The 24,566-nt window shown below is 44.0% G+C and overlaps 1 protein-coding gene across 4 annotated transcripts in view; it reads right to left on the bottom strand.

Moving 5' to 3' along the window:
* PCDH15 (protocadherin related 15) overlaps nucleotides 1–24,566 on the bottom strand; it is a 263,505-nt gene that overhangs the window by 31,566 nt on the left and 207,373 nt on the right. For all 4 annotated transcript variants that reach the window (XM_030241129.2, XM_030241128.2, XM_050976520.1 and 1 more), the window contains 3 exons: nucleotides 20,241–20,368; nucleotides 9,468–9,683; nucleotides 6,353–6,441 (listed from right to left, as the gene is read on the bottom strand). In XM_030241129.2, coding sequence (XP_030096989.2) covers nucleotides 6,353–6,441; nucleotides 9,468–9,683; nucleotides 20,241–20,368 — 433 coding nt within the window. The remainder of the gene's footprint in view (nucleotides 1–6,352; nucleotides 6,442–9,467; nucleotides 9,684–20,240; nucleotides 20,369–24,566) is intronic.

Raw genomic sequence — 24,566 nt, 5'->3', positions numbered from 1 at the left:
GCAGCTGTGGCTGCCCCTGGATCCCTGGCAGTGCCCAAGGCCAGGCTGGACAGGGCTTGGAGCAGCCTGGGATAGGGGAAGGTGTCCCTGCCCATGGCAGAGGTGGAACAGGATAGGTGCTGAGGTCCCTTCCAACCCAAACCAGTCTGGAATTCTGTGATATCACTTCCTGAGAAATGTGTACATTGCAGCCATTGGCTGTGCTGACATTGCAGGAAACCCCACAAAGTCCAGCAGAATAGCAGCAGTGCTCAATTTGAAACACACAAACTGCATGTTTAGGTTAAAACAGAGAATAAAATCACACTGAAGACTGAAAAGCTGCAGCTAAAGAATTCACTTAAAAATAGGGCAGTTCCCTCTAGAGCTGTTTGAAAAAATCTTTCAGCTGAACTTGTGATGCTGAAAACACTGTAGTGTTTTAGAACTCCTCTGGAAATGGCCACTTACTTGCAGTGGCACTCACAAAAGACAATTTCTTTTTAGATTCCTACTTTCAAGTAACAACAGCATCCACGGCTCTGCTGAACTGATCAGCAGAATTCAAAATAAAATTAGTCTGCCACTTGTTCATCCCACGAGGGTTATTCCCATCCTCCCAAGTGGTGTGTAAGAGGTGGAAGCAGGAGCAGAGCAGGCAAAGAACCTTTCCAACTACCCCAAGTCCAGTGGAGCTGCTCTCTAGTGAGGGAAATGCCTCCCAATGCATCCCCATCAGCACAGCTCTCCCAAATCCCAGCAGTGGCACTGGACAAGAGGAGTTGCTCTGTCACCGAGGGATCCTGAGGCCCAAAGATCCCTGAAAATCCTGAGGTGATTTTTTTTCATCTTTAGATGCAAAATACATGGAAAGGCAAAAGAATACAGGGGTGTTGGTCTGCTGAGCTGTCCTTGGCTGGGGAATTCTGCCCCATGAAGTACCAGAATGGTTTGGGATGGAAGGGACCTCAGAGCCCATCCAGTGCCACCCCTGCCTTGGGCACTGCCAGGGATCCAGAGGCAGCCCCAGCTGCTCTGGGCACCCTGTGCCAGGGTCTGCCCACCCTCCCAGGGAAGGATTTCTTCCCAAAATTCCCAATATCCCATCCAGCCCTGCCTTCTGGCAGTGGGAAGCCACCCCCCCTGGCCCTGGCACTTCACACTTTTGTCAAAATCTCATCTCCAGCCTTCCTGCACACCCCCTGGAGGTACTGGAAAGGGGATTTCAGAACATTCCTGAACTGGCACTTCCTGGAACATCCCTGAAAGCAGCAGATCAAACCCCAAAATCTGGGAAAAGGCACCACATTCCCAGCCTGCTCTCAGTGCCGTGTCCATGTGTTTATATCCACACCTGAGGTTGCTGTATCCCCTTCCAGGCAGACAAGATCCTGGAGAATACAGGATTAAATTCAGGGGTTCACCCTGGCATCACAGCAAGAAGTTATTGAGGAATTTTAAGACCTATTGTGTTTTTGAAGCACATAAAATATTTTAAGAAATGGAAAATAAAAAGCCCCCCAGACATTCTTTATTTCAGCACTCAGATTACCAAAGACTTGGGAGTGAGTAGTGTTGAAGATTCAATACCCTGCATAATTTTTGGCCAAAATTCTAGTTCCCAAAAAGAACCAGGTGCAATAATAATGATAAATTTGTATTCTAGGTATTTGAAAATACAAATTTGGCAACCATGCAGAGCTGAGAGTATCCAGCCCCCACCATCAGCATCAGTACAGACTTTTCAAGTGCTTTAATTAACTCCTCAACTCTGCTCCACTTCTGTCAATTCAGCCAATTTCTGTCTGTGTGGAGTTTTTGTGGGATTAAAAATTGACAATGAAACCACTGGATTTTCAACTGGACTTTCCTAAAGAGCCAAGGACCAATTCCAGCCCCTCTGGTGCAGTCAGTGAGAGATTTGGGGGGATACACTGGAGCCCCAGCTCCCAGATTCCTTATTACAACACAAATAGAGCTCAGGGAAGGGTCTGCTCATCCTCTAGTGCCTAGGGTTTATTCCAAGCCTAAAAGCATCACTTTTTTATAAAACAGCCTTTCACAGAGGTTACTTTTCTATCACACATATGTTCAGCAGGAAGGAGCAGCACAGAGACAATTCCCTCTGCATAGAATAGAACAATATATATCATATTTCATAATAACATATAGACTAGAATAACATATATAATATTTAATATTATTAATGGTATTTAGAAAACAACCCAGAACCAATGCCTCTATACCCACTTATCCTAATCCTATAAAAGCAGAGAATCAGGAATCATTGAGGCTGGAAAAGGCCATTAAGATTCAAGTCCCACTGTCACCAGCACCACTACAAGCAGATTGGTTTGCACACCAGAAGGGAAATTTGCTTTCTTACACACTGCTGAAGTTGCTTTCCTTCTCTTTGTGCTCATCCTGTAAAATCCTGCCCTCCAAAACCCCTCCACACACTCCAACTTTTTATTTCAGCCTCATTTGTCCTGGTCACAGAAGGAACATTGCGCTCATGCAAAGAATAATACCCAGAGACATCTCCCCTCTGACCCCCAGGACAATCTCCAGATCTCAGCACAAAAGGGCTTTTCCTGCAATTGTCAGCAATTCCTGAGGAAAGAAAGCAGGAGTTTACAGCTCTATCCACTGCATTAGAGAGCTTTGGAGAGATCCATTAGCACAACAACCCTGGGAGTTACAGAGAGCAGGAGCTCGCTGAACCACGGCTTCCCAGCTGCCAGGGCCAGCAGCAAGTGGAAAAGCTGGACTTGTAGAAGCTTGGGTCTCTATTACCCAACTTAATAAAGGAGGCCTGCAGTTATTAATCATCCTGATTGCTCAGGAGGGAGGGTGGAACAGGCTCTGTGAACACTGCACCAAGCCCTGGGATGCTTTCCCAGCCAAGCCAGGCTGGCTGGACATGAAACAGGAGACAGCCAGTTGGTGGCAAATGTCCCCCTAATCTATTTATTTCATCAGATTTTATCTAATTCAATCAATTCTGTTATTATCTAATCTATTCCTTTTCTAAGTTTGCACTTTAATTTGGAATGAAACATTACAGTGTGAAGAAGTGATGAGAAAAAGGGGAGGGGAGGTGGAGTGGAGGGACAGGAGCAAAGTGACCCCGAAATGTTCCTGTCAGAGAGGTGAAGGCTAAAGGACAAAGCAGCTACAGCTGGACCTGTGACTCAGGAACCTTTTCATAAAGGGCAGGAAACCAAGTGCCACCTTAGAAAGGGCTCCAGGGCAAGGTCACTGCCACCACCCCAACAGGCACACAGTGCAGTCAGCTGTAATTAGAATAATTCAGTAATTATCTGGCAAAAATCACAAAGTGAGCACGGGAATGGGACTTGTCCTGTGGGAAAAGTAACAAGACTGAGAGATTTATACCCTGCAGCTGAGATGAGCTAATTTTTTACCAATTCAGGAACTGAGGAGAAGAAAAAACACAACTGCAGGGAAATCATCCACGTCTGAAACACTTCCCTGAACTGTGTGTTCCAGCTCCCAGATATAAAATTTATTGTCTCATATACTATGATTAGACATAAAATCTTATGTGATGCACAATGTGCATGTGCTATATATTATGATCTATAATTTACAGCAGTATTTACTGCTGTAGTATTTTATAACATCTCTTTTAAGTGCAGCACAGTTTCTGTGCATTAAGTAGAGTTCCTTTGAAGAATGATGGCAGTCAGCTTTAGATATGCAAACCATTAAGTTGAAAGGTTCAACGTTCATATTCCAAAAAACTCCTTCAGCAATAACTCCAAGAATCAGCACTTGATTCTACATTTGAATTTTCAGGGAAAAGCCTGCCTTGCTTCTTCTGCATTGTGTTAGAGGGTTCAGCATGGATTTTCTTTACCTGGGGAACTGCCCAATTCTTTTCAGAGCATAAAACTGACTGAGAAAAGCATGGCTGAAGTGAGGGGAGAGGCACTTTCCTAAACTTCTCCATTTCAAGAACCCTCCATCATCTGTCTCCACCAAGTTTTCTGAAGGAGAGGAGCACACTGAATTTCCCAAGAAGCCTCAGCCTATTTTCTCTGCCAATCCTGCAGCAGATAGAAAGGGGCCTCTCTGCACTGCCATAATTAAAGTGGGCAGGAGAAAAGGCAAATGGGACATTGATGAGAGTATGAAAAGCTTGATGAAATTAAAGCAGCTGGAGGAAAACACTGAATGACTGCAAAAGATCCTGTTGGAAGTGTCAGGGAAGACAAGTCCATTGTATTCCTCAAAAAACTCCCAAGACAAACATTGATGCTTTAAATCTCCTCTTCACTGCTTTGCTCCTTTTATATGGACCATTAACTCCCACCCATCTATGGCTGTGCTGAGTGTGGAAAAACTGAATTATGTCATTCTTAATACCCCATAACTCCTTGTGAAAATGACAGGACTTGGAATAACTTCCTCTCCAAAGTGGTTTAAACCACTATTTATTTTATTGTGAGAAATCACTGTAATTCCACAAATGACTCATGTGCCCCCCTCCCTAGCATTCCCCATCACCAACTGTTGGCTAAATGTTCTATTTTCAGGGATTAGTATTTGCCAAAATGAGAGGAGAAAGAGCTGAGTAACTTGTGTAGTGACTAATTTAATTAAAGATCCCAGAATGGTTTATGTTGGGTTTTATGGGATCCTTGAGGATCACCTTGTTCCAACTCCCCTGCCACAGGCAGGGACACATCCCACTAGACAGGGCTGATTAGAGTCTTTTTCTCTGTTAATTAATTACACATTAAATTTTTATAAATTTCTGCATTATTTGAAGTGGCAAAACTATTTCAGTCTGAGATTCCAAATAATTTGTTTTCCCTTTGCCTGTGGTTGCACACACACACACAAAAAAAAATCACAAATTCTTATTTTGTTTTTATGGGCTGCATGAATTATTAAACCTGTATAAAAACAGGGAGAGGGTGATCTTTTAAATTTAGGAGGAAAACAAGAGAAATTTGAAGAGAGCAGTGAAATAAATAGATTTCTCTGTGAAATAGACCTTTGTACACAGCTACAAAATTATTGTTGAGATATTTGTTCTCTGCAAGTATTTTCAGGAATGAATGGGCCTATTTGAAAATAAGTTGATGTAATTCTTCTGGCAAAGGATGTCCTTAAAAACTTATTCTTAGAAGAGAAATTCTCCAGCTATACTGATCTGCCCATGGTGTTTGTGAAGGGAAAGACTTCCCAAGATGATCTGGAGAACTCAAAACCTGATAATACTGTGGGTTTTTCTTAAACTTTGTACTCATCCCAAAGCTTTGTTCTCATCCCAAAGATTTGTTCAATGTGGAATTCAGAATCACAGAATGGTTTGGGTTAGAAGTGACCTCCAAGGCCACCAAGTCCAACCATCAACCACCACCACCCTGCTCACCACTAACCCATGTCCTCAGGTGCCAATTCCACATGGTTTTGAACACTTCCAGGCATGGGGACTCAACACTTGCCTGGACAGCCCCTTCCAATGCTGAAACCACCCTGCCCATGAAGAAATTCTCCCTAAAATCCAATCTAAACCTCCCCTGGTGCAGCTTGAGGTTGTTTCCTTCTGTCATTTGTTACCTAAGAACAGCTGAGCTTGACCCCACCTCAGTTGAGCTTCCTTTTAGGAAGTTATTCCTATTTATAGGCAATACCTCTTTCAGGAAGTTATTCCTGGTCTTAGGCAATCCCTCCTTTCAGAAAGTTATTCCTATTTATAGGCAATAGCTCATTTTAGGAAATTATTCCTATTTCTAGGCAATCCCTCCCTTCAGGAAGTTATTCCTGGCTCCAGGAAGTGCAGTCCCTGTGAGTTCAGCCTGAACAACTTCGTTGGTGGTTCTGATGTTCAAATCTCTCACAGCCAGCACACACCTGGCCCAAAACAGAGGGAGAAAAGGGGAACATGTCCCACATCTCCAGGGGCAAATCCATCAGGTATTCTTCCTAGCCCAGTGAAGACGTGAAGCACTCAGAGACTTTTCCAATGACTGGTTGGACCACCAACCCCAAAGTATTTCAAATTCTATGCACTACCACAAGCAGGATGGACCAGGCCTGTGGGAAGTGCCACTGATCACTGAATGAAATGGCAAAAAAAAGGACAAAGATTGGTTAGAAACTATTTCCTACAGCATTTTCTATCCCATATTGGCTAACTCCCTGACAGCAAGTAGAGAAAATTGTCTCTGTGTTACAAAAAGAAGCCAGAAGAGCAAACCTGACCCCTGGAAGCTGCTGTTGATGTGGTGTCTGGGGGCTCTTATTGACCAGCTAAAAACCCTCCCTCGATCCCTGATCCATCCCATCCCAAAGCCAGGGAATTGTCTGATATTTGGAGAGGAAATAAATTGATTACCCAATGAGTTGGTCTTTGTTTTGCTCCACGAGGGTGGGAGGAACGTTGGAGACGATCACTTGCATGTCCAACTGATTGACCACAGAGACCTGGAAAGAAAAGGGGGAAATTCAATTTGCATTGCCAGGCACAGCCCCCTGCCATCCAACAGCAATGGAAAAATTCCTCTCCTGCCTCCACACCATGCCCTGATATCCACATTTCTCCTTTTAATTCCTAATAGAAGAGCTGGGAAATCCTGTAGCCAAAGCCCATAAACATCACAGATTTAACTGGAATTGTAATTCCAGGTCTGCATCAGAATTATGGATTTTTAAGGTCGAAAAGCTGCTCTCAGTTTAGATTTGACTTAGAGAATCCCAGATCTCCCACGGGCTGTATTCAAAATTACTTCTGAGCATTTGGGTGGTTTGGATGCCAGGAAAATCCACTCTTGGAGCCATGCAATGTGCATCAAGGGAAATGGAAATACAGGATTAATTCCACAAAATCAATGCTATTTTGTTAGAAAATCAGGAAGGAAATTGTTCATTTTCACTGAAGTGATCAGTGAGAGGTTTTATTTTAATCTCCAATTGTTTTAGCTTCTCCCTCTATCCTAAAACTGCATATTTTACAACTGAGCTTTTTCCTTAAACAAAAAAAAAAAGAAAAACAAAGCAGGAAAAATGCTTCTAATCCACTCAATACTTGTGTGCTTTGTTGGAATAAAATGAAATTTCAGTTTTCCACCGAGGTATGGAGTAACCTCAGAGCAAATATCTGGCAATTATTGTTTTTTACTATGAGCCCAACAACATCCCAATCCTGTGGAGGATTCTGGAGGAAAATTTGGAAAACTAGGCCAATGTTAAAGCTGATAAATTTAAAAATCAAGGGTTAGTTGATTCTAAAAGAAATAAATTTTTTCCAAAGAGGAGCCCTGGAAGCACAGCAGCAGAAAACCTAAATGCGCTTCCACATCAAACACTGATTCACCAGCTTTGAAGCTTAATTCAACTTTAAATATTTAAATGTTCTTGAAATGTCATCAGATGCCCTGATCAGCATGTACAGGCTTCTGTGTAAGAAACACAGAATTATAATGAGCTCCAAATAAAAATCATGCAACAGAACTGGAAAGCAATGATTAATTTAATAGAATTAATTACATTAGCCAATTCAAGCAACCACTGTGCACCCAGGAACTGCAAACAGCATAAAGGCAACACCAAAAACAAAGGCAGGAATTCTTTTAATATGGAAGAAATCACAATTATCACCGCTTGTTCATGTACGAATCCAGGGATAAACACACATTCGTGACAAGTCAGAGGAAACCAAGGGTGTTGGACAAAAATCAAGCCACATTTGAGGTTTCCATGGTAACATTAACTTGCTTGTTATCCCCATTTGTAAAGGCAGGCAAAGCAGAAAATTGTTGGTAACCTCTAGCCCACGAGTGATATCCCTTTGATCCCAAGCTTCTCTCATTAGGCACTTCCCAAGTTTTAAATTCAGCAAGGCAGAGCCTACAGAGGCTCTTGATTGTGATATGGCACCACTGGTCTCCTGGGAGTAGCTGGCACCCAAATGAGGAGGGGCTTGGAAACCTCCGTAAACTCCAGTAAACATTTGATTAAAATTGATATCGATGACATCATAAAGATGATATCCAGGATTTTAAATCATGATAGTGAATATCCACTACCTGTCCTTCCTCAGCACCTTTAGGTGCTTCCTTGCAGCAAACTAATTTTAAAATGTAATTCTTGTATCTCCTTCATCTCACAGATGCTGGGAAGGAAAACTCCATCACATGGAAGCAAACTGTCAAGCCACAGCTGTCTGACTTGAGCCATCCTGGTGTGCTTCCCATGGATTGTGTGCCAGTGGTCTAGGCAGCATGGGGTTGGGCTGGAATTGTATCTCCAGCTCCTCCAAGTTTCCAGGCCTTGCTCAAAGCAGCTGGGTGCACTGCTCATCACTCAGCCAGACATCAGAAAGAAACCTCTATAAATTAATGAGACATCCTTCACTTTCTAATGTTAATGTCGATTCCTTCTGGCTATATTTTAATATCCCATTAGTGTCTAAATTACCTGAGAATGCCCCATCATTTTGGGAGGTCAAGCATGAGGGTGTCATCTTTTATGTTTACTTGGTGAACTCCTGCAGAACTCACCACACCAAGGACTCTGGCTCTCATCTGTATCCTTTGACAGTGTTCCCATGAAGTGGATAATGCACTCCATCCCTTTCACATTATGATAATATTGAGCCAATCCATCAAATTTATAGGCTTTAAGGAAATTTAGCTTGGATGGTTTCAGTGCCTAGACTAAGTCAATGTTCTTTGAACAGCACAAAACCACAAGCTTGACGCCTAAAGATGGTGCCAATTCTGAAATGCTCCTTTCTCAGGGACTGAAAAGTTCATTCCCAGCCCAAAATTAGTCCTTAACATAAGCAACTAAGACAACCTGAACATGATCAAGGGACACAGAACCATGGAATGATTTGGGTTGGATGGACCTTAAAGCCCATCCAGTGCCACCTCTGCCATGGGAATGGACTATTCCCTATTCCACTTCAACGGCTCCAAGCCCCGAAGTCCAGCCTGGCCTTGGGCACTGCCAGGGACCCAGGGGTAGCCCCAGCTGCTCTGGGCACCCTGTGCCAGGGCCTGCCCACCCTGCCAGGGAACAATTCCTGCCCAATATCCCATCCAGCCCTGCCTTCTGGCAGTGGGAAGCCATTCCCTATTGTCCTTCCACTCCAGGCCCTTGTCCAAAGTCTCTATGTTTTTCACAGCTTCTTCGGGTCCTGGAAAGCCACAGTGAGGTCAGCCCAAAGCTTTTCCTCTCCAGGCTGAACATTCCCAGCTCTGCCAGCCTTTCCTCCCAGCAGAGCTGCTCCATCCCTCTGGTCATCCTGGTGCCTCCCCTGAACTCACTCCTAACAGGTCACAAAATCTTTTGGTTTAAGAAACGAAAAGCTTTATTCCAGTGCCTTCAAAAAGTTAAGCAGAAGCACTTGGTGGCTTTTCTCTAGGTCTGCCTGGAATGAAACTTTCTGCAGCGTTTGAATTTCCTCAGGAATTATTCCATACTAATAATCCCTGGCTGATACTTACAAGCACTTCTGCTTTGCTGCTCAGTCCTTTGCCGTAATCGTCGGTGGCAATGACCTGGAACTTGAAATAGGATCTCCTCATGTTTTTGAAGAGCATGGCAGTTTTGATCAGCCCCGTGTAAGCCTCGATCACAAAGCCCTCCTTGCCATCCTTGATGGGGGGAATGATGAGCCTGTATTGCATGGCACTGTAATTCCCAGTGTCCTTATCATCAGCCTAATGGGGAAAAGGAAACAAGCAGAGGCAAACAAGGTAAATATGCATGGAAGGAGCCATTAACCTTGTCCTTTAAATAAAGTTACATCTTGGCCCAGCAAATTTCTGCCACTCTGACATTTAAAACATTAGATCCCAGAGCACAGATATGGCTGCTACTTTAAATGCTTCATTTAACTTTGCTGCACTCAGTTTTGCTTTTCCAGCAATTTCTTCCTCTTCTGTTGGCATTAAACTGCTCCAGAAGAAAGAAAAAAAAAATTAAAAAGTAGAAAAAGGTAAGTTGACTTTCAAGTCTGCAACAATACCTAAGAACTGCTTAATTATGAGAAACCTCCACTGCCAAATGCTCATTGAAAAGGAATTATCAAAGAAAAAACCATCGCACCAACTCGTGCACAAACTTGCACAAGAATGTCCTTCATATTAGAGGGATGTCTAATACAATATCCATATTCTGATGGAGCACAACTATTTTTGGTGCAATCAAGTAACTTTTTTATTAAAGTAAGGAAGGATTGAGTGGCATTCCTGCAGTGGTGCACGGGGACCTGCTGGGCACCCTGGTTCAGGACACAGAGCTGCCCTGGCACCGTTGCTGGACTGGATCAGGATGCAGAGCTGGCATCAATCAGGCAGCCCCAGGAATTGTTATTCCACCTTCCCTGCTCCTGACAGCCCTGTGTAGCCCCCTCCTGGCCTCTCCAGCCCCATTCCTTATGTTCCTGTTCAACCTGTATCCAGAGGGAAGTGTTTCCAAGGTCCTTGACTGAGCTTTCCCGTGCTCCTTCCAGGGATCAGTGAGGTGGGAGCTAATTAATGCCTGAGCACTCATTAGTCTTGGTCACAGCCTCAGCATCTGGGATGCTTCAGGATCTATCAGGAGGTTTTTATGGAAATATTGGCACTGCTCTTGAGGCCTGTCACTTGAGCTAATGCTGGAATAAAAAACAGCCTTAACTTTGAAAAGGTGCATGTAAAATCCATGGAAAATCCATAATGTTCCATGACTTAAGAATGAAAACCAATAAGGTTTGTGTCAGCATGAAGAGTTTGTATAACCATGGAATATCCTGAGCTGGAAAGGATGCACAGGGATCACTGACGCAACCCCTAATACTGCCCAGATGCCCCCACAATCCCACCCTGGGCATCCCTGGAGCAGTACCCAAGCTCTCCTGGAGCTCTGGCAGCCTCAGGGCTGTGCCCATTCCCTGGGGAGCCTGGGCAGTGCCAGCACCCTCTGGGGGAGAACCTTTCCTGATCTCCAGCCTGACCCAGCTCCAGCCATTCCCTGGGGTCCTGTCCCTGCTCACAGAGAGCAGAGATGTTTATGAGACATCACAGCTTCTAAAAGAGAATTATCTGTGCAAGATCATTAAGCCTCCAACAGGGGGCCATTAATCATCATTAATTGCTTCCTCACTAGCACTGAACAAGTTCTATATGGTGGAAATCGTCCCTTCTGGTTTTTTATTCATTTTCAGACAATATTTCAGGGAATTGCAGCACTAGATAAGCAATCCAGCTGTGTATGCTCCATGGTACTCCAACTCCTATCAGCCCAGATTTTCTGACAGAACCATCCAGCACTTAAAGGATAATATCCAGGCTGGTTTAGCTGGAAAGAGCAAGTTTCATTCAGAACAGCCCAAAAGATGAGCTCCTGGAATGACACTGGCTGTAACTTGTCACAGACACACAACTGGTTTAATTCCCACGCTCTCTCAATATTCTGCTTTATTCTTTTATATTTTGCTCAACTACCAAAAGCATAACTATAAAATGTGTTAAGTTGTTTTTGTTCTCCAGCTCTGTGGGTTTTTTTAAGGCTTTTAAACCCAAGAATGCTGCCTCCTGGGTGAGCTCAAACTCCTTTATTAGTGATTTTAGGAAAGATGGGAAGGTTAAAAATCTTTCTGAAATTTACTCTGTTCTGTCAGTCAAAAAAGTAAAGACATCAGTGGGTTTTTCCAGAGCATTCCAGCTTTCCAATCAGGGAAACTGGAAAGTTGGAATGCTCTGGAAAAACCCACTGATATCTTTAGTGGGTACTGTTGTGGGATTGTATTTCCCTGGCACAAGGAAATTCAACCCCACAACATCCCAGAGCCAGCAGATGGGAGCTTGACAGGTGGAGGGTCAGGAAAATTGTTGGTTTTCCACACAAATAAATTGCTGAAGGAAGAAATGAATGTAAAATCATGCTATGTCATAGAAATGGAATCATGGAGTTTTTAAGGTTGGAAAACATCTTCAAGATCACCCCAGGCAATCTTTGATTGTCACCTTGCCCATTAAACCACAGTGTGCAGTGCCACATCCCCTCATTCCTTGAACACGCCCAGGGCTGGTGGCTCCACCATTCCCTGGGCAACCCCCTTCCAATGCTCTGCCACTCCTTCATGAGGAAACATTTCTAAAATCCAACCTGAACTCGAGGAAGTGGCTGGAGAGAAACACCAGGCTGATGTCTGGATCTTGAGAAACAAAGACAAAAATAAAAGCAGCACCTCAGCTGTGCCTGGAGTGCCAGGACACAGGGAATGGGTTCAGACTGTAACAGGGCAGGGATGGATGGGATATTGGGAATTAGGAATTGTTCCCTGGCAGGGTGGGCAGGCCCTGGCACAGGGTGCCCAGAGCAGCTGGGGCTGCCCCTGGATCCCTGGCAGTGCCCAAGGCCAGGCTGGACAGGGCTTGGAGCAGCCTGGGACAGTGGAAGGTGTCCCTGCCATGGCAGGGGTGGGAATGGATGCGATTTAAGGTCCCTTCCAACCCAAACCAGTCTGGGATTCCAGGGTAAATTCAGCTCATACAACACAGCTTAGGATAAAGCCGTGACCAATCCAGAAAAGTCCTGCCTGGCCAAACCCTCTGGTTTATCCACACTCAGCTTTGCATGCTGGTAATGGAGCTGGGGGAGAAAGGAAAACAGAATTCCTGTAACCTCACATGGCACATGAGGGACCCAGCAGCAGCCACAGGAGCAATGTCTGATCCAGCTCCTCTGGGGACATCCATGAGCAAGCCAAGTTTCCCACTGAGTGCCCAGTGAAGTCCAAAGGTTCCCTTGAGATGCCCTGGAGAGCAGCAGGATGCCCTTCCAATAAAAAGCCAATTTCTTTGTTAAAATGGATTTATGAGGTTGGTTCAGCTAGGTCAGAAGCCCATCATATTTTTAATATTGGCAAATTCTCTCTCAATAAAAGCTACGGCTTTTAATAGTCACTGCTTTCAATGACACCAGAAATCAATTTCACCTTCAGCATTTCAGGCCTGGAGACGTGTGTGACTAAAAACAAACAAAATTTGGATCCAAATTAAGGTACTGATGCTGCAGGCACAGGCATTAAATGAAGTCAGGCCTTCTGCACAAAGCTCAGGGCACTGGAGCTCAGCACTAATGAGATGTTCAAGTCTTGCAGCTGAGTTTAAAGCATTAAACTCCAGTGAAAGAGGCCTTTTGACATTTGAAGTTCACAGCTTGTAAAGTCCTGCAGAGTTCAGGTGCCTCGAGCTGGTGGACAGGCTCTGAGTTAATTGTCACCAGTTCTGAGAGCTGAGTGCCACCTCAGAGCCATCAGCAGCCCCAGCATCATCACAGCTCAGGCTCTTTCCACATCCACCCAGAGATGAGCAAACAGGTGCCAAACAGGCTGGGAAAATGATCAGATTCCAGCTTCAAATATTTGACTTTGCTGTTTGCATTCCCCCCTTCCTCTGCTCTTTGGATCAAACCTAAGGACACTGGGCTTGGCAGGACCAGCAGAGAGAGCTTGTGAGCTGCTCCCAGGAACCTCCCAAACTTCTCTAATCCTAGGAAGGATGTTTGCTATTCCTGTAATTTGTCCTGAAGGTAAATATTTTTGACACTTCATTAGGAAGAGATCTATGACATCTCAAGAGTTGCATTATGACTGTCAAAGAAGAGAAAGAGCTGCACTTAATCTTAATATTCCAGCAGCATATCTGCCTTTTGTTCTGCACAAGAAATACAGATGTCTCCTAAATCCTGCTGTGATTGAGGGCTGATAAATATGGATGATCTCAGGAATTACCAGGACAAATTCCAGCCTCCTGTGATTGAGTGTAGGTGTGCCCACACAAAGGGAGTTGAGTCAGGATTGCTGCTGCTGCTTCCAGCCCTTTCCCATCTCCTCCCAGGGAGGGGATGAGGCACAAATCCTGGGGTGCTCCCTAATCCCAGCACAAAAGCAGTGAGGATATTTTTACTCAGAGGGTGGGCAGGGTGCCCGGAGCAGCTGGGGCTGCCCTTGGATCCCTGGCAGTGCCCAAGGCCAGGTTGGACACTGGGGCTGGAGCAGCCTGGGACAGTGGAAGGTGTCCCTGCCCATGGCAGGGGTGGGACTGGATGGGCTGTAAGGTCCTTTCCAACCCAAACCATTCTGTTGTCTCAGTGATCAACCTGTTCTTTTTTTTCTCCTTTGCAAGAAGGCCCAGCAAAGGATGCCTTTAAAGCATAAATTAATTGATCTCTGGCTCCACATGACTGCACAAGCACAGCCTGATAGCAGGACACCCAGGGAGGCTGGCAAACCCCACCCTGTGTGACAGCAGCACTCTGACCCCGTCACCAAAAGTCACCAGTGGCATGCTTGGGATGAGCATAAAAATGATCACTAACTCCTGAAGCTGCATAACCATTGATGATCCCACTTTTTAGCATTATCAGCCTGAGCTAAATCCAGATTTGCTGCTCAGAGTGGAGTGCAGTTGTTAATTTGAAATGTTTCCCACCTCCTTCACAGGGTCACCCTTAACCACAAGCCCCAGGCTGCTAAGGGGGCATGGAAAAAGGCAGGACTGGGATTGGGCTGCTGAGGGTTTTTTCCCCCTTTCCTAGCAGATGGCAGCTCCAATGTTCCCAATTAGAGTCTGGCACATAAAGCAGCTTTTAGAACCAGACCATTTTTGCTGGTGGGAATTTCCAGATTGTTGCAGATTTCCAGTTCTGATGGCACAGCTGTCACTGAGCTGTTTTAGGGGAGGTTTCACTGAGTGTTCTACAGACACCTGAACCTGGAAATTTGGGGTGGCCATTGCAATTTTCCTTTATTCCCTGTATTTCTTCCATGCTCTTTTACACCCTCATCTGGCTCAAGCCCTTTGGGACTCATGCTCCTCATCTTGGTTTGCCACTGGCTGCCTCAGGAATTTGAAACTTTGATTTTAAAAAATATTTATATTCATATTCAACATAAAATATACTGTATATAATACATCACTATATAATATGTCAGTATATCTATATTATAGTATATTTATGGTTATTTTCATAAATTCATTCACATTCATGTTTATATTAATATTGCTTTGAATTTATATATCAATTTATAGATGAATTTATATATCAATTTATATTTCTTCACTACATCACTGATATTGATCACTGTCCAGCTCACCCCCAATACCCCCAGTGCCTGGAATTTTCTAGGAAACACAGGTAGGAAGAAATCAGGTGAATGGGAATTGCTCACTTTGTCCTCCAGTGGTGGCTAAAAACCTCCCAGGTGCTGAAGGAAGCAGGGATTCCTTTTGACAAGCTGTCTCATGGGAAAAGGTGTTGAATAAGAGGGGGTTCCCAAAGCTGGGTATTGAAACAAATAATTGGGAAAATGGATTTTATTGTCCTTTTTCTTCAGCCAATAGCAGTTAGTGCTTGAAAGAATAACTCTGTGTGAGTGTGAGAGGAAGTGAAGGCCACACACATGGATTTCCTCCATGGGATGGGAATGGTCCAGGCCCACTCCCCACTCCCAGCCCCTCTAGGAGCTTTTACTCAAGAAAGCACATGCAGGACCAGCAGTCTTCAAAATGCCCTCAAACAGCAAAATAATTGAAATAATCTTCAATTACATGGGAAAAAAATCCCAAAGGGTAGGGAATTCTCTGATTGCTGCCGGAGGAAAATAGCAGGAAAGTAAGAGAGCTTAGAGTAAAAAGCTCAGGAAGCCAACAAAAAGCAGGAGTATGATTTTTGAAGGGAAAATTCCTGGCATTCCTGTAATGTTTGTTTTAGCAAGGCACACAGCTTTTTTGGGGGGCCAGATGTTCCAGCAGCTGGAGGCTGCGCTGCTGTCACTGCAATGAGCTTTCAGAGGAGATTTTTACTCCCACCAAGCATCTTTTCTCCCTTCTCTGGGATCCATAAATCACATTTTAAGGAAGGAAAGGTTGTGACTGGCAAAGCAGTTCAGTTTTGTGCATGAGTCGTGCAACAGCCAAAGGAGGGACGAGCCAAATGTTGCCCTGAAAGCTCTCCTGGGTGCCCAAGGTGGAATCTCTGCAATTCCAGAACTTGCCACTCTGAAGATTCCCTTGTCATCCCAAAGAAAAGGAAATATCAAAAGAAGTCTATAAGTTATAGGCACAGATAGAAAAAAAAAAAAAAAAAAAAAAAAAGGAGATTTATTAACAGATCTGTGAAAAAAAAGGGCAATTTTGGTATTCTCTCCCTATACAGGAATTTTAACTGTTTCTTTTATCCATTCTTTTAGCTCATTATGGGAATCTCTAAGATGCTGTTGAGGTGAAGAAAAGAGGAATTCCTGCTCCCCTGTGTGTCCTCAGGGCCAGAACCTGCAGCCTAAAATGGCTTTGGTTTATTTTGCTCTCTTCTGTTGAGATATTCCGAGAATATTCAATAAAGGATATTCAAAGGGAATGAAGGATAATGTTCCATGAAAAATCTGATCAAAAAGGGGCAAAGAGCATAGGAAAGGGCTGGAATGAAAATATTGTAAAATCAAAGCATTTCCATCAAATAAAGCCAATTGCATTCACTAGCATTATTTAGGCAAGATTCCTTCCCTGCAAGCATTGTCAGGACAAAACCACCTTGATAAACTGAACAGAAATTAAGAAGATTCTCTTTCTTCACCAGAATTAGGACCTCTGATATTTCCCTCATTTAAATCTGTAATAATTCAATAATTTAATAAATAAAGGAAGAAAAGCAGAGGTTAATACTGTTAATATTTAAAAAGCAAGAGCTAATAACATTCCATTATAGGGAAAAGCCAATTCCTGCTGGTAATTTCCCTAAAGATTCTTTTGTGGGTTTGTTTCCTGGAGGAGATTGAAAATATTGTGTTTGGGGCTCAAGGAAGCCTGGTTGGAATTCTGAGGGGGAACAACAGGAGTTCCATGAAAATACCAGTGAAAAACAAAATAATTCTAATACAAGGAAACACAAAGCAAAGATCAAGGCACAGAATTCATAATTAGAGGCTATGCATGTTACATCTGGTTTTAATTAGTATATTCCTAATGAAAAGCACAAAAAACATCTTTAATTAAGGAAATGGGCTCTCAAACACATTGGAAATTCTGAGTAAAAAATGGGAATTGCAGAGAAGGGGAATTCAAGCAGCAAGGAGCAAATCCTTTGCTAAAAATTGCCATTTTATTAAAATATATCCCTTTTTCTTTATCTTGGGAGCATTAGTACCTCCCAGGTCTCAGAGGCCACTGCTCGTAATCCAATCAGACCCACAGAGAATAATTCATGTGGTTTATCACTCCCCAAATTAATTCTGATTAAAAATGACTTTTGGAGAATGATTTGTGGTATTCTGCTGAGCTTAAGCATCCTTTTTATCTACTTAGAGGAATCTTACTATGAATCCAGAGCAAAGCAGCTCATTATCTTCCTCTAAAAGGCTTTTATACTCCAATTAATGTATTCAAGAGGATGCTGCTGGCAGCAAACTCAATGACCTTAGAGAGTTGGGAGAAACTCCATAGGATTGGCCTTGGTACATATCAACTGTTATGAGGGAAGTTTTTATCCAACATTTTGTTGGTCTATTTGTTTCTAAATTCAATTTGTATGGAAGATTATGGACTCAGGATTAGTTTTCTTCTCTTGCTATTTTTTGAAAAAATTTATTTTTGGTGTTTGGTTATTTTTATTATTAGTGAAATTTTGTTCAAGGCAGAGTGGAGCATGACTGAAGCAACCAAAGGCAAGCATCTGAATGTTCAGCAGTGTATTTGTGATCAGTTGATCCAAAACTGATGTGCATCAACTACTCTATTAACAATTAAAGGCTGCAGTCCTTAATTATCCCCATAAGTTATAATGTCCTGTTAAAGAAGAACCAACTGTGGGATTTTTGGGCTGGTTTTGGAAGTTGTAGTTTTGCATCTGGTCACTTGAAATGCTGGGAGAGTTGGGATTGGCCAGCCTGGACAAGAGAAGCCCTGGGAAGACTGTGGAGCCCCTTCCAGTGCCTAAAGGGGCTCCATGAGTGCTGGAGAGGGACTGGGGACAAGGGATGGAGGGACAGCACACAGGGAATGGGTTCCCAGTGCCAGAGGGCAGGGATGGATGGGATATTGGGGGAAATTGTTCTCTGGCAGGGTGGGCAGGCCCTGGCACAGGGTGTCCAGAGCAGCTGGGGCTGCCCCTGGATCCCTGGCAATGCCCAAGGCCAGGCTGGACACTGGGGCTTGGAGCAGCCTGGGACAGTGGGAGGTGTCCCTGCCCATGGCAGGGGTGGCACTGGATGAGTTCTAATGTCCCCTCCACCCAAACCACCCCAGGATTCTCTGATTCCAATATCCCACCTCTGAGGCTCATCAAAGCTGTTGTCAGTGCCAGCAATAATGAGAAGATACAGAGAAAAAACACTTTCTTAAAATCACTCAGATGATGTGAAAGAAACTGAGCAACTGTTAATGAATGCACAAGATGAAAGCAAATGCACTAAAAACACCTCCTAAGAACCTGAATTTCCCCCTGGAATCCAAACCTGAATAATTTCTATGGTGCAAGCTCTGCGTGTACTATATAAATGTTCTCCTAAATTTCAACTTGGAAAGCTGCTCATTTCATTCTGCTCCTCAAGAACAGACATTCATTCCATTAATTATTCTTAAACCAGGCTGGAATGAGGATTGTGTTTAACTAACAGAGCAATTACTTTTGCTTTCTAAAGGCCAGGAAAAAAGGCAACGAGCACTGACTGCTGCAAAGGCTCGGCGCTACAACAATAAATTCCAGCCTGATCCTCTGCAACAAAACTACTTCTTAATTATTTCTAATTTTACTTTCACTAAACACACAATTATGTTTAATGCCATCCACTAATACCAACTCCTGGCTCAGGCCTCATTCCATTTTGTGCCAGCAAAACTGGGGAGGATTGGAACAGGAAAAGCTAAAAGACACAAAATTGACATTTCTTTTGCTCCTCCTTTGTGGACTGATCACCTGCTTTGAGTCAAATGTTTCTAAAGGGCAAAAGCAGATTCCCCTCATCACCCCCAAATTTCCCTTAGCTTTTCTCCACCTATTTCTTATCCCCCTGACTGGCACAAAAATACCTGTGCCTAAGAAATCCTCTTGGAAAACCAGGAAGAATTTCACAGCCTGTCCACATTTCGTGGGACGACTCCAAATGTGTTTTGACATTTGTGCCTCGTGATTCATTTGCTTTCACACGGAACAAAACGTTCCTTCCCCTAAATTACTTGGCCTTCCAGAATTTTTTATCTACTCCAGTGCCTCTGTCCTCTCATCTGCTCTCTACAATTCCCTGGAAGGAGGATGGAGCCAGGTGGGGATGAGTCAAGGGGCATGAGGAGAGGAAACAGCCTTGGATTGTTCCAGAGGAGGTTTGGATGGAAAAATTGGAAGAATTTCTTCACAGGAAGAGTGGCTAGGCATTGACCAGGACAGTGCTGGAGTCACCATCCCTGGAAGTGTCCCAAAATGTGTGGAAGTGGTGCTTGGGGACATTTATGGTGGGGACCACAGTGGCACTCGTGGATGGTTGGACTTGATAGTCTTAAAAGTCTTTTCAACCCTAATGACTCTGTGATTCTTCAGGAGTCTTAAAGTTCATGGATTTGACACAATTCTTGGATTTGTCACCATTTTTGATGAAGTAGAAGCTTCCCAATTCCCCACTTCTCTGCCATTTCTGAGCTTATTTTGGGAAGGACTCTCATGAAACCAACAACAACAAAAAAACCAGCTAGGAACAACTTTATTAAGCTTTGACCCTTTAATCATTCCTGGTGTTCTAAACACATAATTTATTTGTTTTATTAAAAAAAAAGGAGCTTTTACTCTTGGCTATTAAGACCTGATGTGAATTGTAGTCTGTATTTTATAGTTCCATTACTTTTCTCTCTCTTTAAAAAAAAGAAAAACAAAAAAACCAACCCTATGGATGGTTAATTTTATGCCCACTTTCCTCCCATTGCAGACCTAAAGTTGCTGGATTTCCCCTTTAAAACCTAGGTACCACCAAAATACAAAAAAAATCAGTTTTTTTTTAATGTCCAATGCCAGAACACTGGCATTGGACATAAACCAAATAATTAAATATGAACTCATCTAAAATGAAACATAAGTAGCAAAACTGACTGCAAAAAAACCTGGTTTTAACTCAAAAACATCCTTGTGCCAACATCAAGCAGCTTTAGAAGATGTAAATTTCAAAATTTTCTGTAAAAAATCAAACCAGTGACTACAAATTTTCCCTCTAAAAGTGAATGTTATTACAAAAACTTCAGGCTTACCTTCACTTTAAGCACAGAAGAAAACATTCTGGCATCTTCAGACACCCCTCCAATGTACATTTTTTTGGTAAACACAGGTGGATGGTCATTTTCATCCTTCACCTCAATAAAGACCTTGGCTGTATTACCTAAAAGAGGGAAGGAAAAGACAAAATAGAAAATTTTGCAATAATTTGTAACATCTCCTGGTATTCACACATTTACAGCTCAGGGAGATCATGTAAAATGAATATAGGGATAATGAAATAAAAATACATCTCTGAGACAGCACAGAATGCTAAAATTGGATAATCCCAGGGTCCCTGAGGCTGGAAAATCCCTGCCAGCCCATGGAGTCCCAGCTGTGCCCAGTGCCCACCTTGTGCCCAGCCCAGAGCACTGAGTGCCACCTCCAGCCCTTCCTGGGACACCTGCAGGGATGGGCACTGCAAAGCTCCCTGGGCAGCCCCTGCCAAGGCCTGAGCACCCTTTCCATGCAGGAATTCCTGCTGCTGTCCAAGCTGAGCCTCCCCTGGCCCAGCCTGAGCCCCTTTCCCCTTGTCCTGTCCCTGTTCCCTGGCAGCACAGCCCGACCCCCCCTGGCTGTCCCCTCCTGGCAGGGAGTTGTGCAGAGCCACAAGGTCCCCCCTGAGCCTCCTTTGCTCCAGGCTCAGCCCCTTTCCCAGCTCCCTCAGCCCCTCCTGGGGCTCCAGCCCCTTCCCCAGCTCCATTTAGGGATCCCTATCACACCTTAGTTCCAAGGCTTTTGATCCCATTAAATACCCGTGGGTGTCACAAAGAGCTCATTAACAGCAGCTCTGCACTTTGCTTTATCTATTTTAATTATTCCTACTGCCATGCAAATACTTAATGGCTGATTCAGTCCTGGTGTCTGTAAACTCATAAATGATCACACAGAGTCCTGTCTCAGCAGCCTCAGCACTTAATTAATTTCCTATGTTAATTGAAATCATCCCCAAGCCTGTTCTCCTCCCAAACCTGGCCTGGCCCAGGAGAACTCCACCAGCATTGCCTCACCTGAGAGGCTCAACACAAAACACCAGAAGTTGAACACAAGCCCCCACTGTTAATGTGGTTTTATTAAAGAGTTCCTGCTCCAGCCCATTGAGCAATAATCATCTCCATCCTTCTGCAAGGGGAAAAACATCCAGCAAAAACCATGGACCTGGTGCCAAAGAGATTCCACTGTGCAGAAATCTCCACCAACATCTGCTTCCCTCTTTCAGAATCGTATCATCCAGAAAGATTGCTGGAAATGATGGTATCCAGTTCATTAAAACCACATTTGCAAGTGACAAATTGCCTCCTTTCCCAGCTCCTTTCAGTGCCAGGATAATTTCAGTGTTGCACAGGTGCCACTGATATGAGTTACTGGTACAATGCAGGCTCTTAAGAAAAGGTTTAGGAGCTGTATGTTTAGGGGAGGAAAATATTAAACCACAGATTATTTCTGACATGGCCAATGTCATTTTCTGCCTATCTGATGGTCCAGCTGATGGGAGACAAATGATGGCTTCATAAATGGAAGTGAAATCTTAAAAAAAATCCCAAATAATTAACATGCTGTCCCTGGGCCAGCAGAGTGTCCTGGGGGACACCTTTCTGTGGGGTTCTTCAGTGTGGAGAGAAGGGGGAATAAAGAAAGGAAAGAAAGGAAATGACATTAATTATCAAGTCTCTGTCTTCTTAAACCAGATCCTTAATGTCTCTGGCTGCAATACCTGACTATAGTAGGAAAACGAGCTTCCCAGGCAGACCTTCCCTCTGCAGCTCCACCCTTTAGGGAAGAAGGTGGAATTAAAAGCAGGATTATGTTTGGAAGTGATCTTGCCCTGCTGAGCCTATAACCAGGGCTATCACTGGCTGCCACCAGTTTGGTGCTGGAGGGAAGATCCTGATTTTATCCCTGCAGGTGGGATCAGGTGCTGGCTCACCTGCACTGGTTCTCTCTAATTCAAATTAAACATCATTTGCATATTGCTCACTTTTGTCCTGTCAGGCCAGTTTGGGTGAGGTGGCTGAGCCTTGTGCAAAGTTTGCCTTGCAATTTGCTCAACTCCCCATTTGTTTAATTTGCTGGCAGTTCTCTGAGCTGCCAAAATGCTGATTTGTTTAGCAAAGGGTGAACGCTTTGAGAATGGAGAAATGGAAGTTATTACATTCAACACAAAGCAAATTCAATACCCTCCATATTCACAAGCCAACATTAGGACTGTCACCATTGAATATCTACCTGCATTTCAGCTTCCTGCCTCATTTCTGGCCACAGTCCTTCATTCCAGCAGATGGAGTGGAATGTGGCATCTGGGAGCTCCTCCCTATCCCACCTTTGGATCCAATTCCACAGCTGGCTGCAGGAAAGAGCTCTCCACCAGCTATAGAAGGTGCCTTACCTTCACATTTGAATTCTCACTAGAATCCCTCAGCAGGAGCTGTGCCATGTGGGAAGGTCATACCAGACCCTTTCCCATGGGGATTATTCCAGTTCCTCTGCTTGATTCAGGAATATTCCCTGCACAGGGGATCTGGAGCTACCAAACCCACCATTCCTGCCCCTACAGCCCCCAGCCTGATGGAAAAAGCCACCAGTGAAGTGCACTCTTAGAGAGTCTGGTCCAGACCCTGTCATTAGACTCCTTTTTCCTTCATATTCCAAATTTTAACTGCTTTTCTAAACGCTGGGTGTGGCTCAAACCCTCTTTGTGAGGACAGTGATCATGACAGGCTGTCAGTATTAACACTCACCTGACAGAGGGGAAATTTGTACCCCCATGAATGTAAAACCTCACATCTTTGGTGTTCTAAGTCTGGAATCCAGTCACTTTTTTTTCTTCATGGATTCCAGCAGCTGAAAGCAGGATTAACTCCTTGGTGGTAATTCTGGTGAGACCTCCCAAGTAACTTATGACTGTGCTGCTTCAACTTATCTTGTAACTTTTGACTGTGCTGCTTCAAGAGCAGAACAAAAAGCATGTTTCCCTGGACAAAGCAGCACAGGCTGCCAAGGTGGCCAAAAAAGGGCCAAGAAAATTGATTTCAGTGGTACCTCAGTCTCCTGCAAGGCTCCTTTTTCCTCTTCTTCTCCAGCCCCCTGGAGATGAGCTGCAGTGCACAGAAAATACAGAACTGCAGCTGCTTCTAAATCATCCTCAGCTTATGGGACCCAGCTAAATAATCCCTGCCAAGACTTTTGGATCTTTCAGCTTCTGTGGTTTGCTTAAGGGGAGTGAAAACACCCTGAAAGCTGCTCTATAGCAAAGCTGAAGAGCCTCTGAAACACCTAAAATGAGCAGACCATGAATAAGTAACACAGAAAACAAGCCCAACAAAAACTCCTGGGTCACCAGGGTGTACCAGCATTTCATTCCCACGAGTTTTCCCCAAACATCCTTGTTGAAAGTTCTTTTCCAGTCGCCCCTTCTAAAAATGTGCCAGATCCATGTGAGCCTGTACTTTCTTGCCAGGCTGCAGAAATGAAGCTGAACTAAAGCAATGATTTTTGGACACTGGGACAGCATCAAGGATGCTGTGAGTGTTCCCAGGTGAGTTTCACTCAGTGCTTTCACCAGCAGCACTGCACTTGCCTTCTGCAACATTCCAAGCCAGCCAAGGGTACAGCTGCTCTTCAGGCATGGATAATTCTCACACAAATCCCTCCATCTCCAAAAGCAATTCTGCAGGAGCAGATTTCAAAGAACCTTTCCAAAGTTTATCTGAATCCAGCTGGGAGGGAGAACTGTAATTTGCCAGGATTTAGGAGCACTTTGCTTTACTCCTGCCTGACAAGTGCGTGGAGCAGGCTCTGTGCTTTGGCAGGTGAGCTGTGCTGAACTGCAGCTGGGCTCCAGCTCACATTCCTGCATTTGGCAGGACCAAGTAGGAATCAGCACTGAATATTTTTCAGTGGCATTTAGATCTAAATGAGCCCATAAAGCCTGAAGAAGATCATCATGTGCTGTCACTGCTCAAGAGAGTGCAAAAAGAAGCAAACAGCAACGTGTTTGGAGCAGCACAGACCTGAGGTCTGCTTTAAACCCACATAAAACTTCTTTTTCTAACAAATAATGACCTGAGTGGGAGCTCAGGTTTTGTGCAGCCTATCTAAAGTGCACTGCTCTGCTGCCCAAAGAAATTGGAAGTTTGTCCCAAGCTCCCCCAGAGCTGTGAGGCAGCAGGATCAGCTCTCCAGGCTCTGCTTGCTTTGAGTCCATCTGTCACAACTCCTGGATTTGGGAACTGCCAGAGCAGCCAACTTGTAAAGCACCACCAGCACCAACTTTTGCAACTAAAACCATAAGGCTGCTTTACTGTTACATCAACACCACA

The sequence above is a fragment of the Serinus canaria genome, chromosome 6, assembly GCF_022539315.1.
Source record: "Serinus canaria isolate serCan28SL12 chromosome 6, serCan2020, whole genome shotgun sequence".
NCBI lineage: Eukaryota > Metazoa > Chordata > Aves > Passeriformes > Fringillidae > Serinus > Serinus canaria.
The sequence above is the reverse complement of the archived record's forward strand: the minus strand, read 5'-3'. Positions and strand labels throughout refer to the sequence as shown.